The sequence below is a fragment of the Talpa occidentalis genome, unplaced genomic scaffold (assembly GCF_014898055.3).
Source record: "Talpa occidentalis isolate TD23 unplaced genomic scaffold, MPIMG_talOcc4v2.1 talOcc4.11, whole genome shotgun sequence".
Taxonomy (NCBI): Eukaryota; Metazoa; Chordata; class Mammalia; order Eulipotyphla; family Talpidae; genus Talpa; species Talpa occidentalis.
The window spans coordinates 91,741,585-91,769,482 of NW_023601104.1; the positions used below are offsets into that span (position 1 = coordinate 91,741,585).

Consider the following 27,898-nt stretch of genomic DNA (forward strand, 5'->3'; position numbering starts at 1 on the left):
AACCTGGCTGCTTAACCCCACCCTCAGGTCCTAGCCACCTTCCCTTTGGTGGGGATGGGATTTGGAGTTCCCAGTGTCTTTGGCTTTGGCCTGGGGTGGGGGTGGAGTCCACAAAGCCTGCATGGAATTAGCTTTAGGACAGCCTTTTCCCCCTAACAAACTGACCTAAAATAAGAGTATACTGGATTACCCAGTTTTAGTAAGGTTAAAAGCTAAGCCCCCTGCGCCTGGCCCAGCAGGCAGGTTTGGAAGGATTGAAAAGATAAGGGAATAGATAAAGCTGCCCAGGGACAAGGCTATAAAACTGACCACCATGACCAGAAAAACCAGCCCAGCTCCAGGAATGCAGAAGCAGAGGCCAGAACATGCTTCTGTGTTAAAGACTAGCACCAAAGACCAGACATCCCAGTAGTTAACTGGTGCAAACTGATGCCCAAGTTAGAAAGCCTGTGCAAACAGTATAAGAGAGCCCTAATCCTCCTCAGGAAGCAGACTTCTCCCACTCTGCAGTAAACGTGTCTCTTCTGTTCTCCCTTCTGTCTTTGGTGAATTCTTTCACCCCTGAGCCTCTGGCTTTACCCTGATCTCCCCCACAACACCCAGATGGGCCCCAAATAATCACAAAGTCCTTGAAAGATGAAAGGGAGATTAAAAAGTGTGTGGTGTGTGAAGTCAGAGTGATATGAAGTGAGAAAGACTCAGCCAGCCATTGCTGGCTATGAGCATGGATGGGTCTGGGGCCATGAGCCGAGGAAAGTGGGCAGCTTCTGTGAACAGGTAAAGGTTAGAAAGCAGATTCCCTTCCCCCTCCCCCACCCTCCCCTGGCCTGGAAAGGAAAGCAGACTTGCTGACACTTTGATTTAATCCAGTTTGACCCTTTTGGACTTTGGCCCTCCAGAACAATAAAACATTAAAATCTGTGTTGATTTAAGCCATTAAAACCATAGTAACTTGTTACAGCAGCAAAAGGAAATTGCTGCTACCTGTGAAAGCTGGATTTATGTCTTGAATTGCTCCCCCTTGGTTTGGCTTCCAGCTCACAGCTCCACTTAAAGATGCAGTGAAGTTGCTTTTCACACAAGGGTTGGGTAGAAAAGTCAGCACGTAATGTAGAGAGTTTAAATTAACCTTGAACATGTCTTCAATTGCCTTCAAGCACAGGGATCAAGCTCCACTGATGGAGAAGCTAACACTCCCCAAGGTGCCCTCACCTCCAGGCACCTCACCCCGGGGGCACCCACACCCCAGGCACCCTCACCCCAGGCACAAGCTTACTAACTGGAAGGGCCAGCGAGACAAATCACACCCTTTGAATGTCTCTCTCTCCCTCCAGGCATATAATTAAATTTGCATAAATTCAAAGAGCAAATGCTGCAACGCCATTGTAATTTCAGATTTTGTTTTTATTTCCTGAGTTTGCTAAGGACGGAATGGAAAAACAAACCCTTCTATTTGTTTTGTGGCTTGTTCTCTTTTATTATGAAATACACCAAGCGTACAGAGAAGTGTGGAAAGAATATCCCACATCTGTGTGCACATCACCCACCTCTGACAAATTCTAACATTATTCTACATTTGATCAGGATTTAAAAAAATAAATTAAATGTTACATTTGCCATCAAAACCATTGTTTTTCTTATCTATACAGATACCAACTCCCACCCCCTTCCTCTATACCCACAGGAACAGTTCCTATTCCTGATTTTGGTATTTATAGCATTCCTATACATGCTTTTAAATGATAGAAATGATCCCTGAAAGTATAATCTTTTTGTGCATGCTTTTATAACTCTGTTATCCAGATCTGTGTGTACCATAAAATATCAATTTACATGTTTAGAAAGATTACATAAATGGCATACTCCAAGTGCCCTTCTGCTCCCCCACCCTCCAGTTCAACATGTTGCTGAGATAGATCCACATTGCTACCTGTAGCTCTGCTTCTTTCTTTTTAACTGCTGAATAATATTCAATTTTATGAAAACACAATTCGCTTATCTGCTCTTCTGTTCAGAAGCATTGAGGTTGTTTGCAATTTCTCTTATTACAAAGCCTCAGTGAGCATTCTTGCACTTTCCCTTGTGCGTCGATGCTAGAGTTCCTCCAAGGTATATACTTAGGAGGGAAATTGCTAGGTCAAAGGATGTGTTTAGCTTTCGCGTGACCGGTTATTGCCAAATTGCTTTACACAGTAGTCACACCAATTTCCCACTTTCCCTCTAATCCGTATCCTGACCAACACATACTACTTCCTGCCCATCTGACAGCTAATGGGTCTCATCCTCTTGGGTTCCACAGTGGATTCTCATAGCAATGGGCAGAGGTGGCACAGGAGTGTGTAGTGAAGCCCAGGAAGGGAATGCTGACCCCAACCCGGGCAGTGGTGGGCAGTCAGGAGCCAAATGAACCCAGATATTCATTCACCACCAAGGAGCCTGGATGCAGGGCCAGAACACAAAGCCTTTAGACTAAAAGCCATTCAAATAATTTGTACTATGCGGTAAATAGCAACTGTGCCTGCTCACAAAGGGCAAGATAATTACTCTTCACGGTGCTCTGTATTTCACAACACACTTGACACGAATTCCTCACCTGACTCTGACAATAACCCCATAAGGAAGATGCGGCTATTGCTGCTCCCGCTTTCCAGATAAGACAGGTGCGGCCCCTGGCTCCTCACTAGACTGCATCTGGAAACTGTTGCCTTTCGAGTGTGACATCCGCACGCATGCTTGGATGAGCATCTGAGAGTTGAGAATTCTCAGATGGAGATGGAGAATTCTCCATCTCTCCAGGTCCCCTGCAGAATTCTCCTGACTACTGATGCCATACCCCCACCAGCGAGCACTTACTCTCAGCACCAGAGCTGTGCCCCTGGAGTTGGCCACAGGACTATGCCCTGGTAGGTGAGGGCAAGAGGGGGAGGTGAGACTCTATCCTCTCCGAGCCTCATCTGAACAGGGGTGGTATCACCCACTTCCCAAGCAAGGGTGTGGGGACTGACCACAGAGACGCACCTCAAGTGCCAGGCACAGAGAAACACACAAGCCTTAGGCTTGGAGGGTGACTTCCGGCTGCTCAGGAGGGAGCGGGTCCTGGTGAGGAGGAGACGCACAGGATACCGATGTGGGAGATAGCCCACCCACCACGGAGGCTGAGGAGGGCTCCACTCTGAGGTACCAGCTTGTGGCATGAGCCACGGGACCAGAATCCAGTGGGGCTCCTGCAGGAGTGTCCAAAAGGGTCACTTGGGAGGTCCTGGCAAGTCTGCGTCTTCCTTTTTCTCACAAATGGAAAAGGACAGCCCGAGGGTTTGCTATGTGCTGCCACAGCTGACAGTGAGCAGACCAGGCCCTGCTTGCAAGGCCAGGCTGAGGCTGCCACACCGGGCGTGTTGGGTGGGGGGTAGGAAAGGGGCCAAACGTATATGAGGGACCTGTTTTGGATTCATGTCCATCTCAGAAGCCGTTGTGCGTGCTTTGGGAGGCAGCCCAAGGTGACCACCGTCCTTGGCATGAAGACTCATCATCAACACCTAGTTATCTAGCCGCGGCCAGAAGGTAGAAGAGGCGGTTCAGCAATCAGTTTGGCCTCTTTTTAGTTGGGTGAACTTCAACCTTTGTAAGCTTCTGTTTTCACAACTACACGACGGAGCTAAACCCCTTGTCCTACCTGCTGCGTAAGGCTTTAATCAAACGAGACAACATGCACGATAACGAATGGCCGGCCAAGTGAAGGCCATCAGGAGCTGAGGCTGTCTCCAGGGCAGGGGCAGGGTGGTGGAAGCGAGGGTGTGGCTGACTCTCCTGGGCAGGGACACATTTACCTGCACTGCTTGTTCTCTCCGTGATCTGCCTCGAACGCTCTCCAGTCCTTCCAGAAACTATACATGTGGCCTCACAGGCTTCCTATGTCCAGGAGGTGAGACACTCAATCACAGGAACAATCAAGTCAGCAGGCAACAGGTGGAGAGTCACCGGGCTTCAGAGGCAGAGTTCAAATACCAGCTTTGGCCTCACTCGCTGGGTGGCCTTGGATAAGTGGGTTACCCTCTCTGAGCCTCAGTGAAGTTGTAAAATGGGGAGAATGATGCCTATTGTACGCTGTTCGGAGAAGTAAATGAGACTATACATGTTCATCACCCAAAAAAACCTTCAGCCAATCATTGCAAGTTTAATCTTCCTGGGCCTGTAATTCCTCATCTGTGAATTGGGGACAATTGCTGCTCCCTGGAAAGGACCGTGTAGGAGGAGCAAGCACAGAATACAGCTCGTGAGTGGAAGCTCCATGAGCATGGGCCGAGGGCCTACAGCAGCTGTTCCAAACATTCTCCAACACGGCCCCCCAGAGGCCCAGTGCGCATGCCCAGCACCCCACTCCCTGGCAGACACCACAAGAGGCAGCTGAGTAAGTAAGAGTAACATTTACTGAGCGATACAGGACTGAGTACTATGAAGGGTTTACCAGGATGGAAATGCACCCCACCCCCGCCCCGGCCACCCCACACCCGGAGACTACAGTACTTAGGAGTTACACACAACGGCGATATCTGCTGAATATCTGTTCGTAACAAACAAACCATAGCATATTTATACTGTATCACATCGAGTGATTATAGAAATCCATATATATATTGCTTGTATAAAATCTTTTTTTTTGTAAAAAATATTAAAAAAAAAAAAAAAAAGAAAGTATAAAAAACATGTGCAGTTGAAAGCCCTGCCAGGACAGCCAGTCTGTAAACATTCAGTGAGTGTGTGCTTTGGAAGGGCGCCCGCGCCTCGTGCCCGCAGCAAACTCCAGCAGGGCCGGCGAGGGTGCGCCCCGGCTGCCGCTCCCGGCAGGGCCGCGCTGGACCGAGGTGGCTGGGCGGAGGGGTGCAGGGGGACCCCACACCGTGCCCCCTCCGGCCTCCGACAGGGTCAGGGTCAGGGCCGGCACAGGCAGATGGCAGTTTCACTTTGAGGTCCATCCTCAGCCACATTTTGGTTGCAGCTCATGGCTTTTCCTGGCTGCTCGGAGGTCCCTTGGGTGGACGCCCTGGAGGGGAGGCTGCCTGGCCGGGGATGGGGATCCCGCTGGCCTGGTGCCTCTGTCCCGCCTCCTTCAAGCTGGGCCCCAGGCAGGACGGCCCCTCCCATGGGTCTACTTTGGTCTCAGCGCTGGGTCCTTCTGGGTTTCCTCAGCCCGCTCTCCTCGTGTGGCTGATAAGAGTTTCACAAAATGCCCAGCAGGAGCTGGCCATGCTGAGCCTCGTGGGAAAGTTTTTCCATGCACCAAGGAAAGGCCCTCGGGGACCCCTCCTCCTCCTCCTCCTGCGCCTCCTCCCAGTCCCTGGTCACTTCTTCTCCAGCTGCTCCAGCAGCGGGTTGCCTTCTGACTCCGGGGTCTTGACGCTGTCGGTCCGGACGATGCAGGTGGGGCGGTGGCGGTTCAGCATCAGGATGAGCTGCTGCCGCTCCTGCTTCAGCTCCTCGATCTGGGTCTTCAGCTCCGCGTTCATGAGTTCCAGCCGCTCAGATTCCTGTCACAAACACAGAGGCGGGATTGTAAGCTCTCACTGGGGACAGCTCTAGGAGGGGGTCTGCCTCTGGTGGGGGGGGGGGGGCAGGGCTCTCCAGGCTGGCATCGGTGAGGTTCCCACTGAGGAATCTGCTGAGTCCCCCAGAGACCCGACTTTCTAGAGGAGGTCACACGAGCCTATGTCTTCCGGAGGGCTGAACCCAGGTTACATCCTGAGGCCAACCTGGCTCCTGTCCCGCCTCCCTCTCTTCTCCATCAATCCACTCCATCCACAGTGGCTTCTCTTGCCATTGCTCAAATATGCCACATTCCTCTGCCTCAGGGCCTTTGCACAAGAAACAAAGGGTGGGAGAAGATGGAGTCCAGGTTCTTGGAGGGTCCACAGTGGGGAGAGGGGAGGCCCAGGGATGGCAGTACAAGGGCAAAGTGCTGTGATGTGTGATAAATGCCTGGACTGGACATTCTGGCCTGTGAGAACAACATTTTCAGTGTGGGCATGTAATTCCTCCTAAAACACATGCTTCCTGATTATCATCAGTCTATAATTATTTAAACAGCCTCTTCCATACCCCCTTGTCACCCAGAAGCTCGCCCATTAGGAGGGAAACAACAGTTATCCTTCTGGATCCAAAACAAGATTCCAAACAGCCCTCAGGTGAGATTCCCAAGGAACCTGCAGCCTGGCTGGAGAGGCTCCAGGGAAGAAGGAAGGAGAGTTGCTGACGGGATCCCCAGGGGGTTACATGTCCCCGCAGACGGCAGGGATGGGCACACTCATTCAACACCCAGGGGTCAAAACAGCAAAATAGAAAAGCGTCTGAATGACTTTTCTCGGACTGTTTTTAAAAACTTATAACCACGTTGGGATCTGGAGTTAGTTCGATGTCCGGCATTTAGACCAGTGGTTCTGAACTAGGAGCAGTTTTGCTTCCCAACAGACACTGACGAGGGCTGGAGACATTTCTGGCTGTGGTTGCTGGCAGCGGGGCCCACACACATTCCAGGCTGGACCCCGAGGTAGCAGCAGGAGCACCGGGGACCAGAGCTGCTGAGACCTGCAGTCCTGTCCAGACATCGAGGGAGGACAGTCTCATAAAAGGAAAAAAAGAGCTCGAGGGAAGAAAACATTAAGAAACTAGTTATGGTGGCTTTTAGTTCAACAGGACGAGGCCTGACAGGAAGGCAGGCCTGGCCCACTGTTGTGGAAACCTGACAGAAGTCCACCTCTGAGGGCAGAGGAGACCCCGTGTGAAACTGTGAGCTGTGACCCCTGCCTGGAGCAGGTAGGTGCCAGTCCTAGCTGCTTGCTGAGAGCTGGCAGCCTGGGAACTTTTTGAGCATCTGAACAACCCCTGACCCCCCAATGCCCCTCACCCCACCCCACCCCAAAGCTTTCAACTCCATCTTTAAATCCTCTTAAAGCCTCTGCCTCTAGGAGTCTCAGTTCAATCCACACATCTGTGAATATTTGCTGTGGGCCTGCCATGGACAATGGCTGCTCAGGAGACTGAGCCCCACAAGTTCCCCACTCAGCTCTAGGCAGCCAGCACGATGAGGGGAGGACAGGAAGAGGGACCTGCACAGCAGGGCACGTTTGCTCTGTGCCCGCAGTCACCCACGGTCTTAAAGGCCTCCAAGAAACCAGAAGGCCAGGCTTGACCTTGGATTGGAAAGATGGGTTGATCCTGGCCAGGTAAAGGAGGTCAGGGGTGGAGTGGGGGCGATGTCAAAGCAGGGAGCCCGCGTGAGTAAGGACACAGAGGCAGGAAAGCGGGGGACATGCCCAGGAGGTGAAAAACCTCCATTCCGGATGTGGATGTCTCAGGTCCGAAGCTGGGAAGGAGCGTTTAGAGCCAGACCGGGAAGTGCTCTAGGGCTTGCAACTGGAGGCCAGAGCAAGTTTAACTTCTCCCGCTCACTTATCTCATCTGCAGAAAGATGATGATTGTGGGGTTAAGTGAACTCCTGTGGGAAAAGCATTTTGTAAACCGAAGCATTAGGGAGGCTTAAAGACTCCTTACTTTAATCTCCGAGCAAGAGAGTAAGGAGAAGGGGACGTGGCCTTTCTAGAGAGGACGTGGTGGCTGCCTGGATCTGGAGAATGGAGAGAGGGAGGCGCTGCCCCCTGCTTGAGGGAGCAGCTGAAGGCTGGGAAGAGGGAGGGAGGGGAAGGAAGGAGGTGGGGTGCAGACACAGTGCGTGGAAGTCAAAACCGGACATTGGGGGCAGGACAGGCAGCACTTGACCTTGAAACGAATTCATGTTGAGTGCCCCCACCCTTGTGCCTTTGCACCGCTGAGCCTTGTAAATATTTTACTTATTAAAAACTAAATTATGGGGGCCTCCCCAGTGGTGCAGCAGGTTGAGCGCCGCACTGGGAAGCTGTCCGCAGCCTCTGCAGCGCAGGTTTGATTCCGGCCCACCCGCGAGAATCCCACATGGCACGGCAGACCTCTCCTGTTGCGCCCGCTGCTCCCCTCAGCAGTGCTTTTGGTCTGTCTGTTCTGCTCCCCGCTCTGTCTCTGGTGAGTCCTCTCACCCTCCCGTGCCTCTGGCCTGTACCCCAGCTATTGCATAAATAAAAAATAAACATTTTTTTTTTTAAAAGCCTCAACACTACTCAGAATGACTTCATTAAAAAAAAAAAAAAAAAAAAAAAAAACCTAAATTATGAAAGAATCCTCCAGGTCTGCAGACAACACAGCCACCTGCACTTGTGCCAGAAAACTCACACTGACTTCTGCCTCCAAGGCCAGAGGGGAGGAAGAGCATGAGGGACCCGGCTGGGCCTGGACAGACCTGCCCACACCTCCCTCTAGGCCCAAGGCCACCCACGCCTCCTCGTCCTCACAGATGCCTTCTTCTCCCACCAGGACACATAACAGCCATACAACCACTCGTCCTGCTCTGTTCTGGGCCCCCCAATTCATGTCCCCTACCCCAATCCATGCCCCAGCCTGGCGTCTGAGGCATCTTTTAAAGCTGTGCTTCTCTCCTGAAACCCTTCATGGCGCTCCAGGACCACGTCACTGTAACAGGACTCTTGTGAGAGTAAAGGAAGGTGCTAGGCCAGGACGCCAGGCACCGACTGGGCTCGCCCAGACAACCCAGCACGGAGGGTCACTAACGCATTCACGTCCACATTAATCCCATCCTTAAACTGCTCTGGCCTCTGTTCGCCTGTTCCTGGTAAGCCCCTCCACCCCGGGCCTTCATCTTCTTGGCTCCCACTCCTCTGTGATGTCTCAACAGGCAGTGTTGCCTCAGCGCAGCCCAGGACGGGGCCCCTCTGTATGTTCTCACAGCTCGCAGGGCTTGCCCAACAGAGCACCGAGCACACGTTACCACTCCTCGCTTCCCGCCTTCCGCGCTGGCCCATCCCGCTGGCACTCCCTGAGCACCTGCTGGAGGACAGAGGGACCAGCAAAGGGATGAATGCATCTGCTCCACCTCCCCCAGCTCCAGGTCAATGTCCGAAATGGGGATAACCTATGTTGATCTCACAGGAACATTGTAAGATCAAAGGAGACACTGACAGGTGCAGCACTCAGTAGGTATTACTGGACGGCGAGGAGCAGCTAGCGCCATTCATTCATCTGGCTCTAGCCTTTCCTGTGCTCATGCGGCACTGGCACCTCCTGCCTGCTAACTGGACGGCAGGGATCTGATGTGAGACTTCTCTGTTCCTGGCTATGCCTCGCCCAGCTCTGCCCACGACAGGCATTCAGGCTGGAAATGAGGTATGTGACACTCCATCCATCTGAAAGGCCTACGTGACACCTGTGTCTTAGAAACTTCTTGAAAACTTCCAGCCCAATGTTGGGCCACCATTTCTTCTAGGAGGCCCCCAGCTCTAGAAGTCTAGCTACCCCCATAGCGGCCATTCCCTTGCCCTTGAGGTTCATAGTCGGTGGTATACTCAAAGCCCCAGGCTGCCCCCATCTGTGACCTCACGGTGGCATTCAGCTTGTTCCAAGCATGAGGAGAGGCCCCCAGACCCCCCAGTGTCAGAGACATTCAAGCCATCCCAGCCTCATCGCTGCAGCTCCCATGGGAGGCACCACGGCCCTCCTTCCTGTGCGTCTCTCCGTCTACCTAGCTCAGATCTGGGTGTTCAGTACAGGCTTAAAGATACTTGTCAACAACTCAACAGATGAGCAAGAGAATGAATGAACAAACAGAGGAAGAAGGAGTAAATGAATGAGAACTAGTATAGCAGAGTATTGAGAACAAGCACTTTGAAGTTAACCTCAGGCTCACATCTCAGTTTTACCACTTAGTTGCTGAGGGATCTGGGCAAATTACTTAACCTCAACATGCCTAGTGTCCCCCTATCTGCAGAAAGAATAATGAAAGGCATCTCCCCGCTTCAGTTACTATGCCAATAAAATGAGATAATGCACAATACACACAACCCTTAGCACAGTGCCCAACTTTACAAATGTTAGCAACTATTGGTTACCACCTGCTAGAACAGGGCCTGACCTGTTACATTATTATTATTATGTATTATTACGTATGGTTACTGTTATTATTTAGTAATGAACAAGATTGGGGGCGGGTAGGAAGGAGCTTTCTGACATGACTAATTGGCTTTGTGCTCATGTTCCTTCACTGCCATCTATTATTTTTCGAGAAGCAGGGAAGGCCTACGAGACTGGACTCAGGCCTGCCTGGTACATCCCCCTGTGAAAAGGCAGGGACCTGTTCTGAAGGCCAGGAGAAAAGGCACCTTCTGCTGGCTTTTGCACGCAGAACTGATCTCTGCTTCCAGCGGCAGCACCAGAGCCCTGGGGTCATCGGCAGGGGGCTGAGGGGCTGGCTGGCTGGGATGCAGGCCTGGCAGAGCCTGCTGCAGCTAAGAGGGAGCTTTTCTCTGTCGAGGTGTGCTGCGTCCACTCCCCACGTGCTTGGCGTCACCATCAGCTTCATTAGCACCCACCTTGGACAGCTTTGGTACCAAATAGGTAGCCCCAGTCCTGGGTCATCTGGGACAATCAGCACCAGGGGTCTAACCCTCAAGGGAATTTGGCTGTACCTTCTCTGATCCGGGCGAGCAGCACTGGCTGCAGGCTGCCCTGGGCTGTCTTGCTTCAGGAGGGGGCATTATGGAGGCAGGGAAGAGCAGAGGGGTCTGGGCCGCTTGGGCGGCGGGGGCATCAACTCTGTGGCCTTTGGTGACATCTGCTCCGCAAGAGCCAGAGCCCACCCCAGAGACCAAAGCAGGCCCTGCCCTGGCCAGCGGCCCCGACCGCTCACCCGCTGCAGAAACTCCGTCCGCTCTTTCTTCTTGTTCCGACATCGGGCCGCCGCCACTTTGTTCTTCTCCCGGCGTCTTTTCCTTCGCTCTTCTTCCTCGTCTAGCTGCGAGAGCAAAGAGCCGCTGATTAGACACTGAGGCAGGCTTGGGGCACAGCTTCCCTCCTGACACACCCTCCTCTCAGCAAGGAACCAGCTGGTCCGTTCCCTGTCCATGTCCGCCAGCCTCCGGGCTTGGTGATGGCACATCCCCAGCCAGCCCTGGGGCCCTCCCTAGCAGCTGGGCATCCCTGGGTGGAGAGAGTGTCCCGGGAGGCAGGAGCCTGGAGTGTCTATTGACACGGAGGTGGCACGCTCCAGGAGTGATGACGTTCTGTTCTCCTGCCCAGCCCAAGCCCTCTGACCAGTATTTTCCAGGCCAGCAGATCCCAGGCACTTCCTTTAAAAGTGCCTTGGGCACAGACACAGAGTTCACATTCTGCCCCCACCCACTTTCACCTCCCTGAGGTGCCCACACCCTCCCTCTGGCTCCTTCCCAGGCTCCATCTCCCAGGGCTACTAACCTGACTCCCCAGCCTCCTGACCTGCCTTTAGTCCTTTCCCTGCCTCTATGTGTTTTGCCCTCAAGAGACCCACCTGTAGCTCAGGATCCCAGGGGCCCCCTCAAGTGCTCTGCCTGGGACACAAGCAGAGGAGCCTCCTGGCTTCTCCCCTAGGACACATTAGTAAATTTACCACACATAAATAGGGCCCATGAAATGGAAAGGCAGAAACTCGCTGCACCCTGACACTGACGATTGATCAAAATTGCAGTTATTGCGCCAACACTGTCCCGTGTTCCAGATGGTGAGACTGAGGCTCATCAGTCAACCTGCCCAAGGCCACACTATTAGGAAATGACCCAGCCAGGATTCCAACTCAGATTTCTCTGCTTCAAACTTCCTGCTCTTGACCTCTGGCCCACACAGCCCCAGTCCACTGGGATCACTTTGATCTGGTGCCTCCTGCTGCCCATTACCTGCCAGGAGAATCGGAAGGACACACAGGACCAGCTGGGCTGGGGACAGCCTAGAGTCAGAGGCCACTAGAAAAGTTGTTGGATTGCCCTGGACTTGCCAACTCTCTCACTTCTCGAGCCAGTAAGGGTGATTCTGGCTGCCCGAGACCTGGAACAAGGTCTCAGCTCAAAGGCTTCGGGCCAGGAAAATAAACAGCCTTTCTCCATGCACTCCCAGCATGCTCTAGGGGCTGAGGGTGGAGGGCCTGGGCCACAGACCTGCAGCCATGGCCACCAGCACAGGCCCTGTAGGTCTGCACTGAGCTTCTCCCTGACCCACTCCCACCCCGTCTGGGAGGCTGGCTGACTGGTTGGAGAGGTGCCTTGTCAACACTGCCGCACCCAAGCACCTCCCAGCCCCTTGGCCTCCTTTGAAACAGAACCAGAAGTGACAGCTCCTCTGGCTGACCTGCAACTGGGAAAATAGAAACCTGGGCAAAATTGATTCCGCCCAACCTCAACTTCACCCCCAACAAGGACGGAGTATCTGTGACGACAGGCAGAGGGAAGGAACTGGAGGAAGTGGCTGGCAGTGCAATCTCCCCTCAGCCAAGAGGGTTTGCCCACAAACTGCCAAGGTGATGTGTGCAACCTGGGCACTGCCAGCTCACAGGGCCTCTGGCGCCTCCCCCAGAGCAACTCTGGGGCTCTGCAGAACTGCTGTTTCCCAGGAGACAAACCTCTGTCCTCTAAGACCCAGCTCCTGACCTCCACCTCTGCACAGGGCCTCATCCAACACAAAGGGGGAGTGGGAAGCACATGGGAGCTGCTGTAGCTGCAGATGCACAGAGACCCAATAACAACTGAGCCAGGCTGAACTGGACAGCAGCTGCTCTACCCACCCTTGCCAGCTACATCAGTCCCCTCTTCAAATTCAGCATCTCACCTGTCTTCCAGTCAGGCCCTCCTGAGATGACTTCCTGTACCACCTGCTAAATTCTTATTCAACCTTCAAGTGTAAAAAGTCACCTCCTCCAGGAAGGCTCCTTTAATGTCTCAGCTAAAATTAACTGGTTTTTTTCTGTGCTACTACAGCACAGTGCGAACTATCAATTCCCACTGCAATTGTGTTTATGTAAGTGCCTCTTAGGCTGTAGGGCATAGAGCATGGCACTTTGTAGAGGCTCAGCAAATGTTAGTCAAAAGAATGAACAGAACAAAGGATTCTGGAAAAAAAGATGCCACAGACTTGGACTCTATAATTCTAAAAGTCAAGTACTGCCTCTATTTCCACCTGCATAGCCTTTCCCCCAGCCTGCATCAGGAGTCTTTTCTGCCAAGAACGGCCTCCTGTCTGTCTGCAGAAAGTCAGCAAAGCTTGGGAACGGGGTCCTACCTTCCCCAGAAGTGCACAAGCTGAAGGCACAGTTTGGATTTGGGGCACAGGCCCCCGGTGGCTATGGCAGGGCCACATGCATTCTAAGCAGGCCCTGAAAGAATCCAGCTGTGGGCACTTAAACTTAAAGCCCTGCACCCCAGCCCCCACCAATTTCCAGTCCACCCCAGCCCTTTCCTGCACAGGTGCCTGCCTCAGCTCCCATCTCCCAGTAAGCAAGAAATGACCCCACCATCCCATCACCACACCTTCCCCACTGCAACTGCCACATCACCCCCAAATCTTCCTGCTTTTAAGAGCCTCCTGGAGGAGATGCAGAAAACAGCTGCTGAGGTTTTGTTGGAAAGACAGGAGGGGCCTCCCTGGTGGCGCAAGGGGTTAATCTATGAAGCTGTCAGCCTCTGCAGCACGAGTTCGATCCCCGGCCAGGGAGCTACTCACATGGCGCAGCAGACCTCTCCTGTCTTGCCCGCTGCTCCCCTCAGCAGTGTATTTCATCATTCTGCCTGTTCTGTTCCCCACTCTGTCTCTGGTGGATCCTCTCACCCCCCACACATCTGGCCTGTGCCCCAGTTCTTGTATGATTACATAAATAAATCTTAAAAAAAAAAAAGAAAAGAAAAGTAAGAAGACAGGAGCTGAGCAGTATCCCTCAGCCTTCTTCACGTGATCTCACAGGCCAGCTGTGACTCCTTCTGCCAAGGCCTGTGTGGTCTACACTCTGCTCCTCCCCCGACTCCAGGATGGACAGGAGACTCCTCCCATGTCTCCCAGAGACTTGCTTTTATCTCCCTAGTCAAGGCTGCTGCCCCCCACCCCGTGCTCCCAGACTCTTTAAAGCCTCTGACCACAGTGGGTAAGAGGCAGCAAAGCGGGTTTTCACCACACACGCCTCAGACAGCGAAAACCAGAACCCCAAAATGGGAGCTGATCATTTTTTCTGCAGATTTAGCTGGAAGAATCACATATTGGAGGAGGCAGCAGCTTGACACTTAATACATCTAAAGACTCAGAGAGGCGGGCTGGGGCTGCCAGGAAGCCAGCCTTCTCCTGTTCTCAAACTTAGTTCTGGCTCTGTTTTCCCCAGTCCCCCAGGAAGGCCGAGGGCAATGCTGGCTGTGTTCTGGCAGTGAGTCTGCCCTGTGCCATCCTTCCCATCAGAGGAACAGCCCTGGGGACCCACCACCAAACGGACCTCATGTTGAGAGGTCCCTCCTCAGAAAGCCTGTTCTCAAGCCCCTGCGTGCATCTGGGGAACCCCTGCCCTGGGCCAGCACTGACTGCACAAGGTGTGAATGGCTGACCTGCGCCGGGCTGTAGTGACCTCCTGGAAATCTGAAATTGTACTGCTGAAGGGGGGTGGGGGGGTGGAGGGGATGTGGAGGGGGGAGTGGAGTGGAGGGAGAGGTGCAGGCAGGACCTGGCAGCCATGCGCCCAGAGAAGAAGGATCAGCGTGAAGCTGAACAGACATCAGAGACGAGGCAGCAAGAGAGAAACAGGCCCTCAGCTCCAAGAGGGAGTCAGAGAGACAGAGCAGAGGAAAAGGTAATAGAGCAAAAATCAGGGCCCGGCCCAGGGTGACTGAAGCCAGTGGTCCAGGGCAGACACCTGAGGAAACATTCACTCTCTCAGCTCATGCAAAGGCAGGGCTGGCACCCCATGAATCCTGCATCATGCCTGCCGCACCTTGGTCCAGAGATGGGGGAGGGAGGGAGGGAGGGAGGGAGGGGGAGGAAGAGAGTTAGAGAGAGGACTTGAGACCGAGAGAAGCAAACACAGATGGAGACAGAAACACAGAGAGACAAAGGCAGGTGGGAGAGACAAGGAGAAAGAGGCAGAGAAAGCGGCACAAAGGGACAGAGGCTGACGGGGCAGGCAGTGGACAGTGGATGCACCGAGACAGAAACAGCCTTGGTCCTCCTGATTGGCCCCTGGAGAGGCCTGTGCGCCCTGTCCTTGGGTCCGTGGTGGAGACCCTGAGTCTGACCTGAACACCCTGGAGGGAGTCCGAGAGGTTTTTGCTCCCTTCAGTGAGAGATGCCCAGGACCCCTGGGTGCTGGCCTTTTTGACTGATGCCAGGCGATAATGGAGGAGCAGAGACTGGCCCCCCAGTGACCCAGCAGAGAAGCGCTACCCAGGGGCGACACATCCAGAACAACTGGGCACGTGGCAGAGCCTCGGTGGCATCAAATGCCCTGGCTTAGGAGCCCCCCAGGCTGAGCGGTGTCAGTAGACCTCCCAGGACAGTCCCGCTACCCCCACTTTCCAGATGAGGAAACTGAAAATATCAAGGCTGCCTGGAAGCTCAGTGACAGCTTCCAACCCAGGCCTCTCAGGCCCGCGGCCAAGCACTTCCTGCTGTCGGAAGTGGGGTGCTCTGTGTACCCCCCCACATGGTAACAGACCCCCTTCTCAGCTACTTCCTAGTGACCAGTCTGTAAAGCAGCAGCAGAAATTTCCGACGCTGAGGTCAATGGCCGTTCTGTGCTTTCTGATTTCTAAAAAACGATTTCTAGCACAACAATGTGCGGCGGCAAAGCTACGGGTAGAGCTGGGGCCCGGGCAGCTGCTTTCTGGCCTCGCCCCCCAGCACGGCGCCCCCGTCTGCAGGCCGAGCGTGGCTGCGTGCGGCGAGGGAAGCCCGGGTGTGATTTTGAATTCTGACTTTTCACAAGCATTTTCAAAACTCTATCTTGCAGGACCCACGAGGAGCGAGAAGAGGAAGAGCAATGACACTTTTTAACCCAGGGCGGTGGAAATACAGACACTCTCCCAAGGGTGAAGTAATACAGAAGAGATCAGTAAGGGAGACGAGAAGTAGACGGGGGGGGGGGGGGGGGGGGAACGACAAAACCAATGCCAGGCACAAACGCAAGGCAAAGAACTGAGAAGCGTCATGGCTTCTGCAAGCTGGCATGTGGGCAGGGAGCCGCCGGCTCTGCTGGGGCAGGGCTGTGCGCGTGGGCTTGGGTCTGAAGGCCCCGGGGCCCCAGCAGCTCAGCTCCAAATTAGCTGTGAGTTCTCAGGCAAGTCCCTCAACCTCTGCCCCTTACTTGCATGAGGAAGGCCCTGGTCCTTGCCTTGCAGGGGGTGATGAGGGCTCGGTCACAGCACGGAGCCTGGAACACAGGGAGGGCTCCCCAAGCACCAGCATCCCACCTGCCTTCCCAGGTGAGGCAGGGAAGTCGCGGGGTGGGGGTGGGGGGGTGGTGCCCAGGGCCCACCCAGCCTCCTGTGAGGCAGAACCTGCCCTAGAAAGGGAGAGGAGGAAGCAGGGTGGGGTGCCTCGGGCCACGAGGGCCCTCATGAGCAGAGTATCATTCACCCAGGGGTTGAGAGCAGCAAGCCCAGCCCCCTGGGGTGCCTCCCCACCCCTCCATCCCCACCCCAGTGCCACACGGAGGAGCCACATTTCAACACCAGGGACCCATGAGCACCCTGGGAAGTAAACACCCAAATACCAAACATACCAGACATTCCCCCACATAAACACGGCAGCACTGAGCCAGGGGCTGCTGTCCTGCCCGCTCTCCCTCCCCCTCCCCCAGCAACAAAGTAGTCCAGGGGCAAGACCTCCATGGCCAGTTGAGCTGGGGAGCTGGGCACACAATCCCTCCCCGCTGCCTCCTCCCACCCACACAAGGAGGAATGAGGAAATCCCAGGGGCCCTGGTCCTAGAGCCTGCTGCCCCCTGCAGCCCTCTGGGCCAGGCCCTTCCCACCAACATCTCCCCCAGGGGCTGAGCTGATGGAAATGGCGTGCCCTCCTCTCTCCCCCATCTTCTCGAGCCAGGCCCTCGCACTCCAGAAAGCCAAGGTCTGGACCTCAGCTGTGAAACACTGGACTATTTGGGGGGAATAGTCGGCAGGGCTGTAAAAGAAAATTCAAGACAAATGGTCAGTCTAAGGCTGGACTTGCAAACACAGGTCACCTACGGGCACCCAGCAATGAATCAGGAGGGAGGGAGGGATGGGGCTGTGGCTCGCACAGGGGACACCCCAATCAGCCCAGGCAGCCACAGGGCAGGCACAGCGTTGCCAAATTTTCCAAGTTTTCAAGAGTTAACTGAAAATATGAATTTTTAAGTAAAATATCCTAATTTTTAATGCCGGCCACAAATCCTATTTTGGAAAGAAAACTTGTGTGAGCCAAACAAAACACAACTATGGGCTGTAGGGGCCCGTGGGCTGCTAAGTGATGACCCCTGGAAGGCGACAGACCTGGCAGGGCTGGTCACTACTCTTGGTCATAGTGACCTCCATGTCCTACTCTGTGACCTTGGGGCAATCATGTCATCTATTTGTGCCTCACCATCCATAAACAAAATAGCTCCTGCTTCTCACTAATCTTCAAACACTTCCGCAGGGTGGGCATTGGGGGTCTCAATGAGGAAACTGAGGTTCAGTAAGGTACAGTGTCTTTCAGAGGTTGTCAAACTAGGAAAAAAATGGGGATTTGACTCCATCCTATCAGTCTGCCTGCCACCGGGTGGGTGGACTGACTACAGTCTCCCCAAAGCCCCATCTTGTTCTAACTTCCCTGGGCTTTTATTTACCTGAACTTCAGGGGCAGTGCTGACTGGCTTGATGACAGGAAGAGGGGAAAGCTGCAGGAAGGACATCTCCCTCCATTTAAGAGTTTCAGAAATGTCAATTCACAGACTCCAAGAGTCAGAAGGGGTTCCTGGCAGGCATCTAGGCCGATCACTAGATTCCAGAGGAGGAAGGCAAGGCCCAAGGAAGTGAATTGCTCTGACCAAGGCTCAGAATTGAGTCCTAGTGAACAATGCAAAGGCTACCACTTGGTCGGAACCCTGGGCCTCCTGGTGTCACCTGTACATCACTCCCTCTTTCTACAATGTTCTACACCCAGGATGCAGGCACTGACCTTGTTTATTCTCCTCCTGCTTCTCTGACCTCTCTGTCTCCTCCCAGACCTCTGTCCCTCCTTTTCAAGCTGCCATCTTTCAGGGTCATGTCCTTGCTCTGCAGCTTTCCTCACTCCATTTAGGAAACACCTATGGATCATCGTGGTCATGGCCTCCACTGCCACCTGTACTCAAATGCCACCAAATCTTGCCTTCCAGGCCCAGACATCCAACTGCCCACCGCATGCACAAGCCAGATGGCTCTCAACCTTCAAAGTCTTTATCCTCATTCAGTAGGTTATTTCATCTCTCCTGTCCACCTCCACCCTCCCAAATGGTTCCTTCCCACGGTTCAGGCACTTTCCCAATCTTTCTCTCTCCCTCTCTCCTGGACGGACCACCTCCTTCGAGGCCTCCTAATCCTACACAAACATCCCCCATCTCAGTCATCAGAAGGATCTTTCTACAATGCATATATAACAGCAGTTGCTGATCTGTGAGGAGCTTCTCATTACACTCAGAACAAAGCCTAAGTTCTTTAATGTGTCAAGCAAAGTTCCTATGACTTGGGCCCACCTCCCTCTGGTCTTACCGCCCATCTATCCCTACTCCATGCAGGAACTCTGTTCCTACAACTGAGATTCCACATACCTCCCACTTTTCTGGCGTCATGCTTTTGGCACTGCTGTTCCCTTGGGTTACTCTCCTTCTATACATTCTACTTGAGATCACCTCCAACAGGAAGTCCTCCCTGATTCTCATGCCCTCCAGTTACCCTTGGGGCTCCCACAGAACCCTGCATTTATCCTGACCCTCATTGTACTGTATTCTCTCCTCAGTTTCTATCTCCTCCACTAAACTGGGAGTTGCATGAGAGCAAAGTCCATGTGCTGTTGACTTTTTGTGGACTCAGCCCCTTGAAGTTTATGGCCATTAGTAGCACACAATAAACATTTGCTAGAGGAAGACCTGAACCACAGAGCTGGCAACCTGGACAGAACTCAGGACTCCTGACTCCCAGTTCGGTGCCCTTTACACACACACAAACACATACACACACACCCCACAGCAGGTTACAATCAAACACATTCACACATTCACCCATGAACCAGCCCACATACTGGCTACTGTGCTCACTCAGAGCATCAAACCAGCCCAGTAAACAACCAGGTGAAAGCTCTGAATAAGAACTGGCAGAGACCACAGCTCCCCCTGCCAAGAATATTCACTCAGTTCTCCTGGCTGGGGGTGCAGGTAGATAAGCAATTGCTGCCTGCACACGACATCTGCAGGAAATGGTGGGGAGCAGCGGGGCTGTAAACTAGGATCCATCCTGAGCTTCCAGAACTAGAGATCCAGGATGCCAGGCATCCACAGGCCAGGTAGCTCAAGTTCACAGAAGCACAGTGAGTGCTGAGGTCAGATGGGGCAGGACTAATCAGGACACCGCTGCTTTCTGGGGTGAACTAAGAGCCCCGTGCTGGGGTCAGCGCCCACAGGGGGATCCCTCTGAACCCACTTCTGTCTCCTCACATCTCAGCATTTCCCTGACCTTGGCCCTCCCAATATACCTGTCCTCAGTGAAAACCTTTTCCTGTGCTAAGCGAACCCATGAAACAATAGGCTGCTGTGGTAAGGGGCTGGTTGATGTGAACAGAACAGGGAAGAGCCATTCTCTCAGAAGGCAGTGGAGAAAAGCCATTTCCACTGCTAAGAAAAGACAGCATTGTGTTTGGAACAAAGCCTGAAAAGGCTGGCTGGGCGGGGTGACCCCCATTCGTGGACAGTCCTAAAAACACTATTACTACAAAAGTGCGACTGAGTTCAGGAGACAGGAAAAATCACCTTGGCACAGGCAGAAACCCTCACATGGGAGGGCACAGGGGACAATCATTGCCGGGAAATCCCTTTGCTAGAAGAGGTACTGGAAAAAGAGGTCTTTCATTGAAATATGCTGCTGTGGGGCAACCAGGCGCAGGACGAGAAGGGGCGCCGGGGGGCAGGAGGCAAGCAGGTAGGCCAGGTAGGGCTGTCTCTGTTGTTCTCTTGTGGCATGGCCTCACCTCTTCTGGTATGCCACTTGTCCTCCTCGTAGCTGTCACCTGGTTGAGTGACGTCGCCCTTACACGCCTGACCTGTAGGCTCAGGTGTGCACACTTATGTATGGCCACACCTAGACTCCAGGTGTCCATCAGGCTTGCGTGCCCCACACCCAGGCCCAAGCAACTACTGCATTAACACCATCCAGGCCACAGGTGATAGGCAGAGGCTCGTGGCATAAAAAGCCTGATTTATTCATTTACCCTACAAATGATTACTTCAGGTCTGCTTATTTATGGTTTAGTGAAGCCTGCTTTCCTATTCGACTATCAATTACTTTCTTGCCCAGTTGACAATCACTTCCAAAGATGCCAAGGGCCTCCCTGACAGCGCTATCAAGCTATAGCCAGCCACGGTCCCCAGCCGTCCAGGGAGCAACCTACATGGCCCAGCAGACCTCTCCTGCCTCGCCTGCTGCTTCCCTCAGAAATGTATTTCAGTAATCTGCCTGTTCTGCCCCCCACTCTGTCTTTGGTGAATCCTCTCAACCCCCGCACCTCTGGCCTACACCCCAGTTCTTGTATGCATACATAAATCTTTAAAAAAAAAAAAAACAACACAGAGATGAGAAAAGTAGAGAAACAGTAGCCTCCACAAAATCATTCCCCGCTCCCCCAAAATGGTGAGGAACAAATCTGGCAGGAAAAAAATCAGGTTTCTTCTTAAAAGGAGTTAAGGACACAGCCGAAATTGATTCTTTAACAGCAAGAAGCAGCTACTACGCCTTGATGACCTGGGGGGTTGGGGGGAGACAAAAATTCAGAGACAAGCCCCCCCCCTGAAAAACCACTATCTACAATGAAATGAAAACGCAGTTGTTGCAAAGAATATTTATGACCAGAGCTGTTCTGAAAGTCCCGAGTTGGCCAAAGTAGAACATTTCAAATAGCATCAGCCTATTAAAGCCTTGGAAGTCATTTGTCTTTCATCATGAAGGTGAAAAACAAGGTCCTTGGCTTAATTATTCTCCACCAACGCGGTTTCGTTTAATCTGTATGCAGGATGTGCCGCTAAAACACAGATTTCAGCCAATTTCTTTCAGGCACAAGGCGCAGATAACAGACAAATCTCCCAGCAGAGCAGACACCTCTACTTCTTTGGTACCGAATGCCAATTAATAAAAGTCCACCCCAGTCACATGGTCAGAGAGATTCACAATCAGGGATGGCTGGTGGAGGGTGGAAAGGTGATTCGACCAGGAGTGACATATGCCCTGAAATAGACGTAATAACAATGCTGGGAGGGGAGGGAAGGTTTTTGTGGCACCCAGGCAGATGGGGGGATGAAAAGAGCTCCCCCACCCCCACTCATCTCCCTTCATCCCCCCTTGCCCCAGTTTTCAGGCAGAGCTGCAGAGAACTCAGGGCCAGAAACAGCAAATGTGGGTTTTTTTGGCATCAAAACAGTTTATCTGATTCTCCCTTTAAAAACAATAAAGGAGCCTGCTTATTGACAAGCTTGGCAGCTTAATTAATTGGGAAGTCCCACAGGGTGTAAATGTTGGCAGCAGGAGTATCTCAAGACCTGGAAATAACTGGCTTGGAGAGACTCAGGTGTTTGCTGACTCAGAGTACAACCTTGCCTGGCTTGCACAGACTCGGATATCACACATGCTAATGAATACTTGATGGTATGTCGGTCCTTCTAGAAAGCCTGAGATAGATTCGAAGGAAAATTTTAGACCTTTGTAGCCATTCTCAGAGAGAATCACTGCCAGTAGGAACTGGAAAGGACCCTCAGGTCATCTAAACACGCAGAGAGCAAGAGAATCCGCGGAAGGACCCACTACAGACAGCTGGGCTCCACCCTCTACCGAATGGGCTTCAGAAGGTTTAGGGTCAGTCCCAAGAACCTGTACTTCTAACCTGCTCCAGGGAGAGGTGCCACAGGCTGCAGAATCCACTTTGTGGTTTTTTGTTTTTTAAAGAACAGGTATATTAATAAGGAGAGTTGTATAGGACGCCTACACAGACACAAGCAGGCAGAAAGAGCTGCCCCTGAAATGGCAGGTTTGTCAAAGGGGCAGTCTGTATAGTCACAGGCAGGCAGTTTGCGGGGAGAGCTGCCTCTGCTGCTTTGCTAAGGGAGGAGGTTGGTGAAGAGAAACATCTGCACAGTCACAGGAGGGCAGGAGTGTGCGCCTGCAGACCCCACTTTGAGTAGCACCCACATAAACCAGTGGGTTTCAGACTTGTTTCGGCAGCAGAAGTCTCTTGTTCAAGGGGTAAGTAATATACTAAAGAGATGAAGGCAGAACTTAGGGCCTCGCAATTTCATATACTTAGAATAGTCACTCAGCAAGAACAATGAGAGGTCTTGTGGTTGATGCTAAACCTTTAACTCAGGTTATGGAGACAATGGAAAGTTTCCGACTACATCAGGGTCCAAATTATTTCTTTCATGTTTTCCTCGCACACACAGATCAGTAGTTACAAAGGTGAGTGTATATATATTAGACACACACAGATAGATGTTTTATCTGTTTGTCTTGCACTTTCAAGAGTTTATTGGTTAAAGAAGCAGGAAGGGCTCTGCTCTGAAATCTATGCAAAATAAATTAACCAGGCACTAGATTTCACCTTGGCAGAGCTCTTTTAGTGCTAGTGTTTAAATTATGCTTTAAAAATGAGACGCTGGAGGGCCTCCATGGTGGCGCAAGGGGTTAAGATGCAACCTATGAAGCTATCCGCAGCCTCTGCAGCACGAGTTCAATCCTTGGCCAGGGAGCTACCCACATGGCACGGCAGACCACTCCTCCCCTCAGCAGTGTATTTCAGTCAGTCTGCCTGTTCTGTTCCCCACTCTGTCTCTGGTGAATCCTCTCACCCCCCACACTTCTGGCCTGTACCCCAGTTCCTGTATGCATAAATAAATAAATCTTAAAAAAAAAAAATGAGATGCTGGAGCCTCCCTGGTGGCCTAGGGGTTAAGTCTTAGCACTATCACAGGAATGGCCTGAGTTTAATCGCTGGCCAGGGAGCTAACCCACATACGGTGCAGCAGACTTCTCTCGTCTTGCCTGCTGCTGCCCTCAGCAGTGTATTTTAGCAAATCCACCTGTTCTGCTCCCCACTCTGTCTCTAGTGAGTCCTCTCATCCCCCACACCTCTGGCCTACACTTCAGCTCTTCTACAATAAACAAGTATTTTAAAAATAATAAAAAATAAAAAGTGAGACCCTGGTCAATTAATGTCTGAGCCTCAGGTCACTAACACTTAATGGTACTAATTACACCTAGTCTTAGGGTTGTTGAGCAGATCAAAGGGAAAGAATGTCCACAAAAGCAGTTTGCAAACCATAAAGTGCACTACTCACATGACCTCTGTCCTGGACCCAGGTGTCCCCACACCTTCAAAGACCCCAACCGGTTTATACTGCACCAGGGACTTCGACAATGGCTCCAGGCTACAACCTGGGGCCTTACACAGACCAAATGAATCAGAATCTCCGGGCTCCAACTCTGTATTTTTTGTAAATGCTCTCCTCCTAATGAGTAGTCAGGATTACATCACATAGCCTCCCAAGTTCCATACAAAACCCTGCCAGATTGTTCTCTTTGCTTTGGGATATAACAGGAAAGTAGAGAAAATGCCCTGAACGAGATCCTGGCTTTTTCTAACTGCTGTTGGCCCAGAAGGTTTTAACAACCATAGATACCAATTCTGGAACGCTGATAAATGCTGGATGAATGAATGATCCCTGAGAAGTCATTATCCCTTTTAATCCTCCCCACATTTCTGTGAGGTAGATACTATTATTCTTCCCCCATTTTTAAAAAGGCTTTATTGAGATCTAAGTCACATATAGCAGAGAATTCTCCCACCGCAAGTATACAATCAATAGCTTTTAGTATATTTAGAGTTGTGGTAGCTGTTACCATAATCAATTTACAGCCTTTTCATCACTTCCAAAAGAAACCCCACAACCCTCAAATGTCACCCTCCCATGCTCCCATCTCGCCAGCCCTCGACACCAGGGAAATGATTTTCCGTCCTGTCTCTATGGATCTGCCTGTTCCAGACATTTCCTGTCAATGGGATCATGTATATGTGGTTCTTTGCCTCTTTCACTGAACAGCATGTTTTCACGGGTCACCCAGTGCTTGGTTCCTTTTTATGAGCAAAGGCTATCCTATTGTGAGAATACAACACATTTTATTTACCCATGCACCAGACATTGGGTTCTGTCCACTGTTAAGATATTGGGAATATCTTTTTTCATGCAACAGGTTTTCCTTTCTATTGGACACAGACCTAGGAGGAGATGGCTGGGTGACAGCATAAGTGTGTGTAGCCTTGTGAGGTCTGCTCCCCAAAGCGCTATGCCATTTCACATTCCCACCAGCAGCTTATAAGGACTACAATTTCTCCACATCCTCACTTACACTTGTTATTGTCTTTTATATTATAGTTCTCCTAGAGGGTATAAAGTAAGCTCTCATTATGGTTTTGATTTGCATTTCCTTAATAGCGAATGTGTTGAACAACCTTTTGTGTGCTTATTAGCCATTTGTATATCTCCTTTGGATAATGTGCATTGAGATATTTTGCCCATTTCTAAATAGGGCTATTTGTCTTTTTAACTCTGAGTTATAATAATTATTTATATTATAGATACAACTACCTTATCAGATCTCTAGCTTGTAATTTTTTTTTCTCATTTGTGGTTGGTTTGTTACTATCTGTCCTTTGAAGCAAATAAGGTTTGAATTTCGATGTCTAATTTATCCATTTTCTTAAAAGATTTTATTTTATTTATTTACGTAGGCCAGGTGCAGGGGGCGGGGGTGAGAGGATTCACCAGAGACAGAGTGGGGAGCAGAACAGGCAGATCTACTGAAATACACTGCTGAGGAGAGGAGCAGGTGAGACAGGAGAGGTCTGCTGTGCCATGTGGGTGCTCCCTGGCCAGCTGGGGATTGAACTCATGCTGCAGCAGCTGGCAATGGCTTGATAGCACTATCTTTAACCCCTGTGCCACCAGGGAGGCCCTAATTTATCTATTTTTTTGTTGCTTGTGGTTTTGGTGTCATATCTAGGAAAACATTGTCTGCTCTAAGATCACAAGGATGCAGAGTTATTTCTTCTTTTAAGAGTTTTATAACTTTAGCTGTTCCACTAGGTCTTTGATCCATTTTGAATTAACCTTTGCATACGGTGTGTAGCAGGCTACCTGCTCTCAATGGGTACATCTCCCCTATTTTTACAAGGTAGGAAAAGGTCCAGGAATCACTCCAGAGCCAGAAGGCTGCAGCACCACCGTTCCACTTTGCTACAATGCTTCTAGAGAGCCAAGGGTTTTTACTGGTGGTGCTTGTGAGGGGGGCCAGGAGAAGGGTTATAGAGGCAAACCATGGGGGAACCCATCACCCAGAGCATGCACAAGCACTATGCTTAGTAAAGTGGGGGGCTGTAGGGAAAATGGAGGCAGTCAGGCTCTTTTTCACCTCCCACCGCCAGCCTCTACAGCCACCACCTGTGGCCTTGCTCGCTCCCAGGCTGCATTACCCACACAGGGTGATGTGTTGTAGCAGGAGGGTGCTTGGGAGCTTGAGCGCGGGGTATGTTCACCTGTAATTTCGGACACCCAGGCCAAGAAGCCAGAGAGCCGGGCACGCATACCTGTAAATATAGACAAGGGGGCGCTAGGAGGCTCGACTGTTGCCAGCCGGGCTCTCTGCCTGCCCACGGGTGCATCCGGTTCCCTGCTTCAGCATCAAAGGTGTCTCACATCTACCTAAGGCCCCAAGATGCCTTTATTCGTTTGCCTGAATCCACCATGAACCTGCATGACCTGCCTGCCCTTGCCTGGTAGCCTGACAGGGCCCCTGCAGCCAGAGAGCAAAGGAGAGTCTAGGAGGAGCCCCAGCACGCTGCAGAAAGTGTGTAGTCTCAGGGCCCACTGAACCCAGAGGAGTGCCATGCACTCACTCCCGTCAGTTCTATGCCTGCCTGCCCAAATCCACCTGTCTGTCCTTCTTGGTCTCCATGCTCCAGCCCTAAAGTCCACTTATGTTGTGCCTTTTGGACACAGTAGAGGGGAGAGTGACTTGGCTGGCCCCAGAGTTCAGCCAGAGGCGCCTTGCCTTTCCTGATGCTGAGCCCAGTGGGTCTGGGGAGGACAAAGTAAGATGAGTGGCATTGACAGAAGAGGTCACGTTGAAGGGTTGCTAAAAACTGATGGTCCATGGGAATCCAGCCACGACCTTAACACGACAGGAAACAAGATAAGGGGGTCACACAAGGCAGCTTAGGGGAAACTGGGCTGAAGGGCCTTCTCATTGACAGTCTGTGATGGTAACTAAAATGCATAAACAACCAGAAACAGGAAGGTCTGCCTGCTTCCCTGAAACCCAGGTTTTAGGCATAACATTGGAAAGGCCAGTGCTGTGAGAATTTGGGGGGGGTCTCGCTACAAATGGACTCAGCCCCTGGTGAAGGCAGCTGACAGCCCGTGCATGCAGCTGAGACCATCTTTCCACAGCCTCGTCTTCACCTCAAGACTGAGTTTCAGTTTCCTTCTTTTACAGATGAAGAAAGTGATGCTCAGAAGGCCCGCTGACTCGTCCAGCAGGTGAGCGACAGAGCTAGACTTTCCACCCAGAAGCTTGAACCCAAGCCCAGAACTCTCCCAGGAGTCCGAAGCAGCCCCTCTGGTCGGAAAGCGAGGATGATGCCCTCCTCCCACGACACCGGGCACCTCCAGACCTCAGACCACTCAACACCTGCAGGGGCAAAATACCCTCAGAGGAATTTTGAGGAACAGGGTCCAGTGTTTGAGTCAATCATAAAAATAAATGAGCACAGTCCACACATTTGAGAACAGCAAATCTCAATCTAGCTCACGTTTCTCAAGTCTCTTATTAAGTGGCTGGCATCATGTGAAACCCCTTACCTGCATTAGCTCGTCTCATTACTACAGCCAGGCGAGGCCAGAGAGCTCACATAGGGAGCACAGGGCTCCCTGAACTTGCAGAGGGCTCAGATTTCCCCTAAGAACACCCAGAGGCAGCCACGGCCCCTCTGCCTCTCTAAGGGACTCTGTGCTAGGACAGTGGGTGTGACCAACCTATGATATTAAATACGAGTTTCAAAACCCTTGTGAATGCTCAGGGCGTGGTATCAAGTAAGACGCAATGCAAAACCAAGGGGGCCAGTGCTAAACACACTCAGCTGCCTTCAGCTCTCACTCACTCTCCCTCGAATTAAACTATTAAAGAAAAAAAGTTAGCAGCTTCTTCTCAATATGTGCTAACAAAGTGACGGAACTAAAGAGGAAATTCAGAGTTTCAAAGATGAGTCGGGAGAGTCGGCTCCAAGCCTCCGTGGATCAGATTGGATCTGTCTGCCAAACTGGGATGAGACAGAAAAAGCCTCTGAGTCAGGGGGAAGGAGGCCAACGCTCTTCCAAAGAGCCACAAATTAAAAGCCAATTATGCAAGGCTTGTTAAAAAATGTCAGTGGGCTGCCTTTATATTTTAAATCACTAAAAACACAAGCAAGTTTACGCCAACATTTACCCAGCACATCAGCTGGCTTGGGGCAACTTTTTATGCTCAGGCTAAACATGGAAGAGCATTTGGGTGGGTTTTTTGTTGGGTTTTTATTTTTTTGTGAGCAAACTCTAGAAAGACCACCTGTGGCTGAGAGAGCACACATTCCAATGTCCCCTTAGAGTCCACGGATTTGAATTCACACTTCAGTTCTTCTAAATGTTCTCCAGGGTCCCGAGAGGAGGCGGGACAGGATCCAGG

At 51.8% G+C, this 27,898-nt stretch overlaps 1 protein-coding gene and 1 long non-coding RNA gene across 4 annotated transcripts in view; one reads left to right on the top strand and one right to left on the bottom strand.

Annotated features, from left to right (window-relative positions):
• Nucleotides 1-1,463: 1,463 nt before the first annotated feature.
• Nucleotides 1,464-27,898, bottom strand: part of JDP2 (Jun dimerization protein 2) — a 41,023-nt gene continuing 14,588 nt past the window's right edge. For all 3 annotated transcript variants that reach the window (XM_037503839.2, XM_037503840.2, XM_037503838.2), the window contains 2 exons: nucleotides 10,784-10,888; nucleotides 1,464-5,525 (listed from right to left, as the gene is read on the bottom strand). In XM_037503839.2, the coding sequence (XP_037359736.1) occupies nucleotides 5,340-5,525; nucleotides 10,784-10,888 (291 nt within the window). In that variant the 3' untranslated portion in view covers nucleotides 1,464-5,339. The remainder of the gene's footprint in view (nucleotides 5,526-10,783; nucleotides 10,889-27,898) is intronic.
• Nucleotides 9,108-26,964, top strand: LOC129145279 (uncharacterized). Its single transcript, XR_008550585.1, has 3 exons — nucleotides 9,108-9,264; nucleotides 15,878-15,979; nucleotides 26,675-26,964. It is a non-coding gene; the product is annotated as an uncharacterized LOC129145279 (long non-coding RNA).